The sequence below is a fragment of the Phaeodactylum tricornutum genome, chromosome 17, assembly GCF_000150955.2.
Source record: "Phaeodactylum tricornutum CCAP 1055/1 chromosome 17, whole genome shotgun sequence".
NCBI lineage: Eukaryota > Bacillariophyta > Bacillariophyceae > Surirellales > Neidiaceae > Phaeodactylum > Phaeodactylum tricornutum.
This window is the reverse complement of record NC_011685.1, coordinates 691,526-703,943: the sequence shown is the minus strand read 5'-3', so window position 1 is coordinate 703,943 and position 12,418 is coordinate 691,526. Positions and strand designations below refer to the sequence as shown.

The window sequence follows — 12,418 nt, the reverse complement described above, 5'->3', positions numbered from 1 at the left end:
GCAATGCATGCACATGGCAGTGAGAGAATTCTACCTGCTTATGAACATATTTGTAGAATACGACGAAAGAGTAGAAGTTGGGGGGAAAGCCTCGTAGGGGCTCCGATTGTTTTAATTGGTAGGTTTTTAAGATTGTGAATGTGAGACTAAAATATAGATTCCAAAATGAAAGCTTTTGTGTTGGAAACAGAATATATGAACTTAGGGACCCTGTAGCCAATGTACTTGCTATCAAACCATTGACATAGTTTTTGTTGAGACGATTAGATCACCTAAGTGATTGCCAAACTGTCACTGTCACGGTTTAGTACCATGCGACATGTCCACCAAGAATGTCCGTCCGTTAGGTGTCAACACGGTGGATGGCAGTTGGAGTGTTTACAAGGATGAAGTGAGTCGCATGGAAGTTAATTCGGTCTTATTGTATGGAATTCGCAAGTACAACGATGTATCAGGCGTTGGAGAGAACGCGACGGAGTCAGTCGTGTTCTGACAGTGGCAACGGAGTGGGACAGCCAATACTTATCACCTGACTAACGGATGTAAATGGATGCACCCCATTTTCCGTGGCATGTGTGTTCTGAAAGGTATTTCAGGTTCCACTATAAGTATATGTGAGCGTGCGCCATGGTATAAGGATACTATGGCAAAGGAAAGATATTTGGTTTTGTTTGAGTTTGTTCCTCAGGTTTTGTTGTATCTTGGCAAATCAGAGAAACAACAAAGAACTAGTTTATAGCACTAATTCTTCAATCATTGTTTTATAAGTTCTTTGATCCGTACTGCCTTCATCGCACAGGTCCTCGTATCCGCTGTCTAACCCGTGGGGAGCGTTGTCAACGAGTAGAGTTTTACAGTCCCTAAGTCCCTTAGGTGTATTGCCGGTCGTTCGTAATAACGCCCTCCTCTGTTTACCAGGCTCTGTTCCTAGCAGCGCTTCTGTCCATACGGTGTACATTGGTGTATATCATAACAGTCACCGTATAGTACCATGCAACATGTCTCCTAGTGATGTCCGTCCTCTAGACGTCAACACGGTGAACGGCGGTTGGAGTGTTCATAACGGAGAAGTGAGTCATATGGAAGTTAACTCGGTCTTATTGCACGAAATCCCTAGATACAATGATGTATTGTGCGTTGGAGAGAACGCGACTGAACATGTCGCGTTCTGACAGTGGCAACTGATAAAGTATAGCCACGCAATACTGCAATTTGCCACTAAGGTGAGCAATTGTCATAGCTATTGTTGTTGGAACATTCAACTAGCATAGTGCCTAGCTCTGAATATTGGCCATGTTTGCCAGCCTTATTACTGTCCCAGTCGTCGTCTATACGACGCTGCGGATAGAGGCAATGTTTTTCGGGTCATTACCGAAATGTCATTTGCGAAGGCAGTGCGAAGTGACACGTGTGTGCATCTAAGGATGCAGCAGTTGTGACACGCAAGACGACATGTCTTGCCGACCAAGAAATCATCTTTACATAAGCGATTTTCTCTATTATGGTCGTCCCTTGAGAGGTAAAGAAAATACCTTCTCCACATCTACAAACTGGGATTGAATCGAAGCAGATAAGTCTGCACACGATCAAAGGGTCTCACGTTCATCTGCATTCATCTGCATTCATTTGCATTCATATGCATTCATATGCATTCATATGCATTCATTTGCATTCATTTGCAGTCATCTGGATTCTGCGGGATCAACGCATAGAAGACAGTACAGAGGCTACGGTCTCCTTGAATACAATTGACCAGAACATTACTATCCCAGTAATGTGACTATCCGTGGAGAGTAGTACTGATTCTACTGAGACTCCTAAGGGAGCTCCAAGGGATTTGTTTGCACTCGAAATGATTACATCCATATTTGTCTCTACTCACAATTCTAAATTCAGTCAAGGTCAAACCGATTGAGTTACCGATTAATTACAATACAATCGGGGCCTTACGAGGCTTTCCCCTTTTATTCATCTTACTCCCTCATTGTATCAACAATACATTGCGTGAGTATAGAAGAATCCGTTACAACGGAGTGGGACTGACAATACTTATTGCCTGACTAACGGATGTAAATGGATGCGCTCCATTTCCCGCGGCATGCATGTTATGAAAGGTATTCTCGGTGTCACTATAAGTATATGTGAGCGCGGGTCATGGTATAGGAATACTATGACGGAAGAAAGATATTTGTGTACGTTTGAGTTTGTTCCTCAGGTTTTGTTGTATCTTGGCAAATCGGAGGAGCAACAAGAATTAGTTTATAGCACTAATTCTTCAATCTTTGTTTTGTAAGATCTTTGATCCGCATTGCTAGTTTACGCATAGGTCCTCGTATCCGCTGCCTAACCCGAGGGGAGCATTACCAATGAGTATAGTTTTACAGTCCCTAAGTCCCTTAGGTGTATCGCCGGTCGTTCGTAATAATGCCCTCTCTTGTTTACCAGGCTCTCTTCCTAGCAGCGCTTCTGTCCATACGGTGTACATTGGTGTATATTGTAACAACGGATGTTCTTACACATGTCCTTGATGAAATCATCCGTTGCGATCTCGAAAACATCCATAGACGTAATCGAATCCGTGATAGCATCACATTGTTCAACATCAACAATGCTGATTGCTTGTAAAACATTTCGAACTTGAGCTAAAGCAGCCGCCATGGTCAACTTTCTCCTTCTTCACCTGTCTTAAATTTCATAAAACTTCGTAAGCTGGTTTGACAACATTCAGTGTTCTTTCTGCGCCATGTGAACACGAGAATTATTGATCACTGATAACATCACATGTGAACACCACATAAATACCGTATAAGTGATATTGATAATGAATACCATTTGAGAACTATTTCAATAAAACGCGACAAACACCATTTTCATGTTGCAACCCACAATATGAGATATTTGGCTGATTTCTATCAGAGTGGAGGATCCACGATTACCATTTGGTACAAGTCCGATAATTGTTGCTGTATAAGTAAATGTTCCATGCAAACAAACTACTTATCATCCACACATGGATAAAGCTTGGATCCGAGCTTTTAGCAAACAATAAATTCTTGTGCAATGCACCTTCTTTCTCACGGTATGTACCCGTCTTGTGTTGTCTTTGAGACATTTATCTCAAAACAAGTGTGTCACAAGCAGAAATCAAGTGTATACATGTTTACTGCAAGTTGTGTACATGTCAGTGGAATTGGCCTTATTATATGCATACCTATGTAATTGTGGCATAGTGAGAAGATACATGGGCACAGATTTGCAGTATTCCCTACTTACTTTGAGAAGGCTCTTGGTTAGTAATGAGACTTCAGTTGCACCAAAACTCCAAGGAATCAATTGGATTCAACGGAAAGAGTCAATTGGACGGAAACACAAGGGAAACGGATGCAAATTGACAAGACCCAATTTTCATACCATGTGTGTTACAAGAGATACTTACAATTCCTTGATAAGTAAGTAGGAACGGATTTTGCATTATATGGATACTATGGTGAGCATGGAAGATTCAGGTTAAGTTGGTGAAGTTGCCAGGACTGCAGTCAAGTTTGGATATGATCTGACAAAAGGCACTAGTTTGTAGAATCTAATCTTCTATCATTGTTTTTTAGTTCTTTGATCCGTACTGCCTTTGTTGCATAGGTCCTTGTATCCGCTGCCTAACCCAAGGGGAGCGTCGCCAACAAGTAGAGTTTTACAGTCCCTAAGCCCGCTTAGGTGTATTGCAGGTTGTTTGTAATAACGCCCATAAGTCTTACCAGACTCTGTTTCTAACAGCGTTTTGTCCCACGGTGTACAGTGGTGTATATTGTGACATTCTTTGGTAGATGAAGAGATCCATGGAGGCGTCCCACCATGGAGATTTTGCCTCATTTCAGACCGTTAGACAAATACGAAACCCAGTTACCAATCAACATGTCTACCACATGGACCTTTACAAGAAACTGGCACTATATTCCAGGCCTCTGCAGGCTTCGGCGACTCAACAACAACATGAAGAGCCAGGTATTTTTAGCTTTACCTCCCCATGCACTATCAGACTTGGCAATCACTTCAAACACTCAAATCACAACAAATCACCCTACCTTTGATCCCGCTACCTCAGCTTAGAACACTGGGTCTGATAAACTAGAAAACTGCAACGATAACGGGCTAAAACGTGTCTGTGGGACCAAAGGATTGTAGATACAATAAAAAGACGTAAAACGAAGACTTACAAGCATAAACCCAAGATATAGGAATATTGAACCCCCATATGCTTGTCGTAGGGTTTTTCTACTCATTCAGGAGTAAACTTACGTAAAAGCATAGTATTCATGGACTTGAGCAGTGTATCTTAGGTTTTTTTCTAGGGGTACCGCAACAAACCGCATTAATTTCAAGATCTCAAATTCACCGCAAACAAGCTCTTTTCGGTTGCTTGCGGGAAAACCGAATTAAAGGCAGCCTGGCCATCGCCCATCGCATACCATACTTGCTTGCCCGATCGCCTTCGTGCGACATGCGCCAATTGCCGTCGATGGCCTGACTATGAGAAGCTACAAAAAATGAAGGGAAGAAATCAGGATGCCGAGTCGGGCAAGCTGCTTCAGCAGATCGTGCGACAATTTATTAGCGAAAGCGTTCGTAGGCCCCACGATGCCGCAGCCGACGCGTTTGGAAAGCATCTGGCGGAATTTTACACCACTTCCGGGCAGATTGCTTTGTCGTCGGAAACCGTCTGGCGAGCGCTTTGTCAGAAAAACTTGCATTGTTCGATCCCAACAGCCTTTTTTCAGTACTTGACTGAGCGCATTCTACAAGTAGAACCTGACACGGACCCTGGGAGAGAAGCCATGTCTTTCTCATTCCTATCCTCTTGGACGCTGCACATTGAAGAAGTCGTTCGAGAACAGGAAAGAGGCTATACAGCATTGTCTGAATGTTTAAAGTCATATGCCACCGCGCTGGTATATCGATCGGAAGACTTCCCGGATTCCGCCATTCTCGATTCTTACCGCCGACTTCGACTAGTTTCGTCTCGCTCCTGTCTTATCGATGAAACTGTTGGGCACGTAATGGCTGAACCTCAGCGATTCGTCATCATGTCTTCCCTATTGGCTGAGATTTGCTTGGATTTTCAGTCACCCATGACCGAGAAAGTCTTGTTCACGCAACGACTAGGGCGATTGGCATGGGCAACCCTAGATACGTCATCCGAAATCACCGCCTGCATGATTGTCTGGATGATGACATCATTGAATCTGCTCATTCTCGGCGTTGCGAATCTATCCTCGAGGGAGGAGCAGATTGCCCAATTGAATTTAGCCCAATCGTGGATATTGGAACTGCTTGCGGTAGCTCAGGAGGTATGGTGCCAGACAGAGAAACCGTCGGTGCACGTAAGACTGCGAAAATGGTTGTACGATCTGGTAAGCAACGTGCTACTCCGGCTAGCTAACCAAGTTCCCCAGTATGCACCGCATTTCTCGCCAATTGTCGGTGCTTTGCATCCGCTCCTGGAGGAGGCTGGTTTGGTGGCCGACATGGTGATGACCTTTCGATTGTGTGTTTTGACCCTGCTGACGTCCGGCACCGAGAGCCAAGCATTGATCCGAATGTTGGCAAGCCTCCGATACGAAGACCAGTATAGTAGGTCGATTCTTCAGGTCCTGACATCAAGCCATTTTGACGAAGATGGCAGACAAAGCCTTGCGCAGCATCTTCATCATTCGTATGGTTCACTTGCTGGTATCTCGCATGAAGAGGACCCAAAGTTTCATCTTTTGCGCCTTCTAAATGATCCCAGCGGCGCTTTCTTCAGTAATATTGTTTTGAGGTGTGATTTCTCGGCGAAAAGTCTGTCACCCGCTCAGCAGCTAGCTGTATTGCTTTTTGGTGCTGCAATGTTGGCTGACGAAGACAGATGCGGAATGGCTTTAACCTATTTGACCGAGCTGGTTGCATCGTATCCACATTTGGGTATTCAGCTTGTCCCCGTCATTGTTTCCCACATCAATGAATCATGCCTGAAAAGAGACTTCAAGCAAGCCACACGCAACTTAGAGTTCCTTTGTAGTGCTCTGGTGAGTGATCCGCATTGCGCACACCATGTATGGAACCTGGTAGGAATTGAACTGATGAAAAAAGATTCGGCCCTGAGCCTCAGGATCGCAGCGGTGCGCCTGTTCCCAAGATTATGCCGGTCAAACAATCGCTTATATCGGCGCATAATTGACACTTTCGGCGCCTGCCTTGTCAACGAACCTATTGAGCTTCGATTGGCGGTATCGGCTAGTATCTGTGACTTAGCGAAAGATGATTTACTTCGTGACGTTTCTGACGTCATTGGATGGATTCAACAGTTTTTAACAGAAGATATGACATCACCAATACGTTGTTTGCAGGTCCATTATGCCCTTTTGAGCCTTCACTATTTGGTCATTTCGGACGAGCTAGACTTTGATGTTGTCATTAAAGTTATCAACAAGCGCCTGTGCTCTGTTCATGACTACGAAGCAGTTTTGCAGCTTCCGTTGATTGTATTAGAGGCGTTGGTTCTCTTGCTTGGAGACGGTTCTTCCTCTAGTCCAAGCGACAAAGGCAGTATCGATGGAAACGAATCGGCGACCGCAGCAGAGGTTTCTTTGCAGGTTTCGCTTGCCATCGATCTGCTTCTTCACATCGGAAAATCGCTGGAAGACGGTCAAGCGCAGCGCAGACCATTTGATGTAAACCGAAGCTCCACAGAGAACCAGCAAAGATGTAGAATCCGACTAGGCGTTTTAAAAGGGCTATCTGCATATCCACTGTACTTCCTTGGATTAGACGACTCGGGAATGAAATCCTTCCTAGAATCAAAAGAGGACCCGAAAGGTAGGTCGTCAATCCTTCAGTCAGGTTTCCGATACAAATTACTGGTTGATATTGTCATCGGAGGAGTTGCGGATACTTCACTTGAGAAGCAGTGTCAAGGACCGAATCCAGCTGTATGCCTTGCGAGAAAAATTGTTAATTTCGAAGATAATACACTGGGTTCGGCGCTGTGGCTTAAGGAAGGTCGTCGTAGTTCCAAAGTGACCAAACGACATTCAAAAACCCTTTTTGCTATCTTACCAACGTCGGAGTCAATGGATACTCTTCTCAGTGGAAACACTTCGGGGGCTGCCGTAGCTATATCCAGACTGATATGCGCTGACGGCTCGCAGCTGTCAATCTTGAGGGATAACGCTGACGCATGCATTGAGGGATCTGATCCTCTCTTTTTAAGCTTAGCTCTTCAAGGTTATCTTCATGTTGCAGCTACGCTCGTTTCATTTCGGAGACCGGAGATTGGCGACATACTTGAAGAAATTGGTAGCTGGTATGAAGCGTTTGTATCTCCCGATGCTATGTACCTCTCGCTAGCTGCGCTGTCGGTTTATATTCTAGCTGATATGCACGAGCAATCATCAAAGAGCATACCGTATGCTGAAGAAATCTATGATTTAGTTTTGAAAGCATTCAAAGAGAAACGATTCCATAAGGACAGCATATCAAAACTAGCGGTCAGCCTCATCGGAGTGAATTGCATTCGAAGAGGATCGTCCGAATCACTTGACCAAGTGATACTGGTACTTGAGCATTCCATACGAGGCTATGGTGGACAGCAAGACTTCGGTGCATACTACGGCCTAGCACTGATTTCTCAGGCGCTATCGACCTTTACGACCCCGATTCAACTCGACGGTGTTCGTTCTCGGATTTGCAGGACAGTCGGCTTTTTGATGGAAGACTTGCTGGCATGCTTCGATGACGCCCATGCATTTTTCCGTGATATAGTTGCCTGCATAAAGAGTGGGTCTTATACCACTGATCTGCTTGATACAATCCTCGATGTAGACCGAAATTCAATATCAGTACTCATGACGAAGCATGTGGTGGCAAGATACTTGTTTTTTAGTTTGGCACATTGTCTACCGGCTTTGAAACTTATTGATGGAAAGATTTTTATAGTTGTTCTGCATGCAATAGAAACTTTGGAAAGGGGAGGTGGAAAAGGGATTGTCCTTCCAGCTATTGCTCAAAGCTGCCAAGCAACAGATTTGCTTGAACTGGACAAGCTAAAACCGCTTTCTACCCAAAAGACTGCTGCGTTCGATAGCCGTATGAGCAGCGACGCGGCCGACATTGCGAGTGACGGCTTAGGCGACATATTTTACGCCGTAAATGGGAAATCCAATAGACCGACCCTACACGTTGTTAGACAGCTACTTGCTGGCAATATCGAGCTTTTTGACGACAATGCTTGTGTCCTGTCATTGATCGCCGTTGTGTCAAAAGTCTGTCTACTTCCATTTCTCGGAACTTCTCCTTTTGTCCTTTCTCCTAAGCTTCGAGAAAATGTGTCGCAAAGTGACTTAGAGAGCATCGTGGATCTTGTCTCCCAGGCAGCTCAGTCAGAAAGTGACTCCAAGTCCTCACGTATGGCGCTTGTCATGATGAGCATTCTCTCGTGCTTGATGAATGCTGATGAATTGTCCGCTGCGACAGCGCTTTCGCAAAAGAGCGAAGAGACGCAGGCTCAGATGCCACCGACGAGATCCTCAAAACAAGGCCTGGCGATCAATTTTTCGAAGTTGCCTTGTCCAAAATCAGGCACAGCTTTGGATGGCATTATGGATGTGCTGGAAAATGCCAGCATCGATCCTATGAATTCAGTCAACAGCTTTTGCGCTTCTGTGGCTGTGCTACAAAGCCTTTCCCTTCCAGAGCAGTTTGCGAAATCATTTATTGAGCCGCTCTTGCAAGAAGAAAGTTGTGCTATCAAGACCTCGTTGATTGACCTGCTGCTTTCACAGATACAAGGGCGAAGAAAGGTCACATTCGACGGTCGCGATTTCGTCACACTTGCCCTTCGCCTATGTCTGGCACCAGAGAAGGAAAAGAAAAATCAGTTTGGGGGAGTTCCGAGCTTCCAGAGGTTCGTTGAGGCTCTTCCGTTATTTGCAATGAAATTGCCATCATCTTCCTTTGAAAAGGCAATTAACGAGATTTGGCAGCGTTGCGTTTCTGTCGATGAAATGATGCCTTCTATACTTGGATCATTTTTTACCGGAATGAAAGGAATGCTTTGCAGCACAGCCCTCTCACCCAAAGCCTTGAATTGCATGCGGCGCTTTGTGTTGACTAAGATGCTTGCCCAGCTTGGCGAGATGGACATCGAATCTGTCTTGGAGGTTTCCGCTCTCTCCAATGCGCGTGTTATCGATGGATACTCGTCATGCTTGATCAAAATTCCTCTGCTGACGTTCGACAACATCGGTTTTTTCGATTATGATACTGCGGATCGAGCGTTATCCAGCTTTCAGGTACTGCGGTCGATTGCTATTCTGGAACTGGTAAGAAATAATTTTTTTGAGGATGATAGGCAACGGCTCGAGCTTGCCAAGATGTCGGTGTGGATTGCTGCATTGCTGCCTTATTCTCGAGATGCGGTAGCGAAAGCAGGACTGCGTCGAATCATGTGCTCGTTTGCCAGTGCATCATCCAAAGCTAAAGCGGTGGCTAGACCTGACCCGCTGGCAGCGCTATTTGAAAATTTATTGCAGATGACGCCAGATAGTATCGTTCTTGGTCTAGACTGGCTCGCTGTATCCATGTCTAGTTGGTCCGGGGGAAAAGCTTCCGATGGTGAAATGACGCTAGGTTTCTTGTCCAGCACTGATGTGCATTCATACAATGCTCTACCACCGGCGGATCTCGACCGGCTTTTCGCGGTTTTTCTCGATGACCTTCCCTTCAATCTAGGCTTATTCTGTCGGCAACACAAGACTTTCGTCATTGTATTCAATTTATTGAATCGGCTTCACAGAAAATGGGTAAATGTTGGCATCGACTGTGAGACTCAAAGGGTGCTAGAGAAGGCAATGTTGCTTTGTCGAACTGGGTTAGAAAAGGAAAACGTAAACACTAAGCTGGCAACGTCGTTTCTGTTGGCTGCAGCTTCCGCTGATGCAATAGCGTAAGGTATCGCATGACGTAATATGTTATTTCTAAGAAGGCAACCCTCCTGAGTGACGTATCTGCATAAACACTTTAGCTAGCTCGTCGACTTGCTTTCGAGCGCGCGATTCATCGATGAATTTCAGAGCTATTGTCGATTGTAGAGGCTGAATGTCCTGAACGTCAAGCCTCTTTTCAATGGCGACAACTGCTCGGAGAAAAAAATCGATGATCCGCAATTCAGACTGAATCAAAGTAGTCGCAAAAGGCGTCTGTGAACTCTCATTTAATACATAATCGTCCTGCATCGCCAGAAGACGTGTTCGGAAATCTTCGAGTAGTTTTATGTCGCTGCTCTTTGTATCTTCGCCCTCTACACATACACCGTCATTTTCCACGAAGCAACAGTCAAATTCCTCATCCACACCTTCATCGTCGCACTCGTCCAAGAAAGCCTCCAGATCGACAAAGTCATGTTCAGTTTTCCTTTCTGCGTTGTCATCGCGAAAGCTTTCCAAGGCCTTGACAAAAGGCCCGTACGTGTATGACTTGGGGCCCGTTCGGAGAAACGCGACCGGTTCAAGATCATTAGCATCGCGAAAAAACTCTAAGGCATCATTGGAGGAACCATCCGGTTCCCAATTGTCTGCCACACAGAAGCCGTAATTTAAAAAAAGTTGTGCGTTTCCTTGAGCCCCGTAGGTGATTTTGAGAGTGTCGCCGATGGCGATGTCGGTTACCGCTTTCACCATGACGGTGCCGTCCTTAAATCGGTAAGATACGTTTTTGGTGACACACCTTCCGCGATGGTGATTGCACAAATCGAGCAATGGAATCATGGTCGTATCGTTGACGGCTCCACCTTTGGTCTCGAAACCGGCCATTCCTGAAAACGCCCGACTCGAAACAACTGCCATGGCGCTACTAAACTCCTCCAACTTGGGAAAGTTCGCGGTTGTAGAAGGGGAATGGGACGAGTGTATTTCCTTCCATGCCTCACGGATCAGGTTGTAATCTTTCTGAATCCCTTCGCGTGCCTTGCGGACCCGTATCAGAAGCGGCGAGCCTCGAAGGGCCTTCAATTCCGACTCGGACCATTGACGTGGCAAAAAATTGGAATCAGACGGGAGACTGGCCAAATATTCACGATACTCAGCGGGTCGGGAGGCCAAATACATGGCAACGGCACAGTCTTGAACAGAATTGTACAAAGCTGACGCGGTGTCATCCTTGGTCGACCGCAAATTTCTATCGTGACTCTGAATCGCTGCGCTGAGCCATACCGTGGCGTCCCGCAGTTCTCGCATACGCCCTGCGGTAACGAGGCATTCCCACGGAACCGTAAAGACTACCGTACCGGCAGCTATCGGGTCTTGCAGGACCTGGAGCTCTCGCTCGGGTGTCAATCCGATCGTTGCCGGCGCCGTGCCGCCCGATCTCTCAATCCATTCCGTGAGATTGGAGTACCACTCCAGGCAGCCTACTCCACGTGGTCTCTTGTGTGTTTCTCGATTCATGTTAGCAGACTGGTGAAAACGACGAAGCCTTCGCAACCAATAGCTATCAACGCGAATGTGTTTACGTAGGAGACTACTAGAGAAAGACAGGGGCGCAACAACGTACAGCTTCCGAAAGCTGCAAACCGAATACCTATATTCGATGCTTCGACGGAGTGGAAGGCCCCCTCAATTGGAGTCGTCGACATATTGATATGTTTGGACGAGCAGAACCTCGTTGGGGATGATTGGCGTCTGTCCAACCGGCAGCCACGATTTAACAGTAAAACAAATACATTTCTCTTTCTACAGTAGCTAGAGAGAGCTAGCCCTCAATCGAGCTAGTTAGTCTAAGACACGGAAAAGTCCGCACAATTAGAACTAACGCAAGCTGTATTCGGAAAAACAGTACACACTCTGATCCTCGGAATTGCTCGCCTTGTTTCACGGCCATTTGCTTAGCAGCCAGATTACATCAAGATAAGGGATACGCTGGTCAAATTGCTAGGTATATACGGGAAATTCTGGGTCTTTGCTCCTTCTCGGCCTTCTTACGGACAACCATATGTCTGATTTTTCAATCTTACAATTGTTCGAAATACATGGAATAAACTCAGGAAAGAGAAAATATATCAGTGACTGAAGCTAGGTATTAGGCCTTTGAATCATCCCCTTTTCAAATCTCTTTTAAGTAGTATTTATATGAGACTTTTTTCGGTTCCCGGGGTCTTTGAGTTCCGGTCATGAAAATTTAGGGAATTCTTGTTGTAATAGTCGTGGTCACACCGGTATAGTTAAAAATTTGATATATGTTTGATACAGAATTACTTATAGAAGTCCTTGTTCTTCGCCAATTTTGGTGACTACAAACTTGCACATTTAGATGCCACTCCGTTGATTTTGCGCTGATCCTTCACGGCCAAAAAAACGGTTCAGTACACTAGTCCCAAATTGCGCGTACAACG

At 45.5% G+C, this 12,418-nt stretch overlaps 2 protein-coding genes across 2 annotated transcripts; one reads left to right on the top strand and one right to left on the bottom strand.

The window, feature by feature from the left end:
• Window positions 1-4,541: 4,541 nt before the first annotated feature.
• PHATRDRAFT_48497 (predicted protein) lies at window positions 4,542-10,027 on the top strand (the record flags this gene model as incomplete). The annotated part of the gene is made up of 2 exons (XM_002182976.1): window positions 4,542-9,797; window positions 9,827-10,027. 2 exons carry the CDS (start codon window positions 4,542-4,544, stop codon window positions 9,854-9,856), a joined length of 5,286 nt encoding a protein of 1,761 aa, XP_002183012.1. The 3' UTR covers window positions 9,857-10,027.
• Window positions 10,008-11,474, bottom strand: PHATRDRAFT_38974 (predicted protein; the record flags this gene model as incomplete). The annotated part of the gene is made up of 1 exon (XM_002182846.1): window positions 10,008-11,474. One exon carries the CDS (start codon window positions 11,472-11,474, stop codon window positions 10,008-10,010), a length of 1,467 nt encoding a protein of 488 aa, XP_002182882.1.
• Window positions 11,475-12,418: the final 944 nt, after the last annotated feature.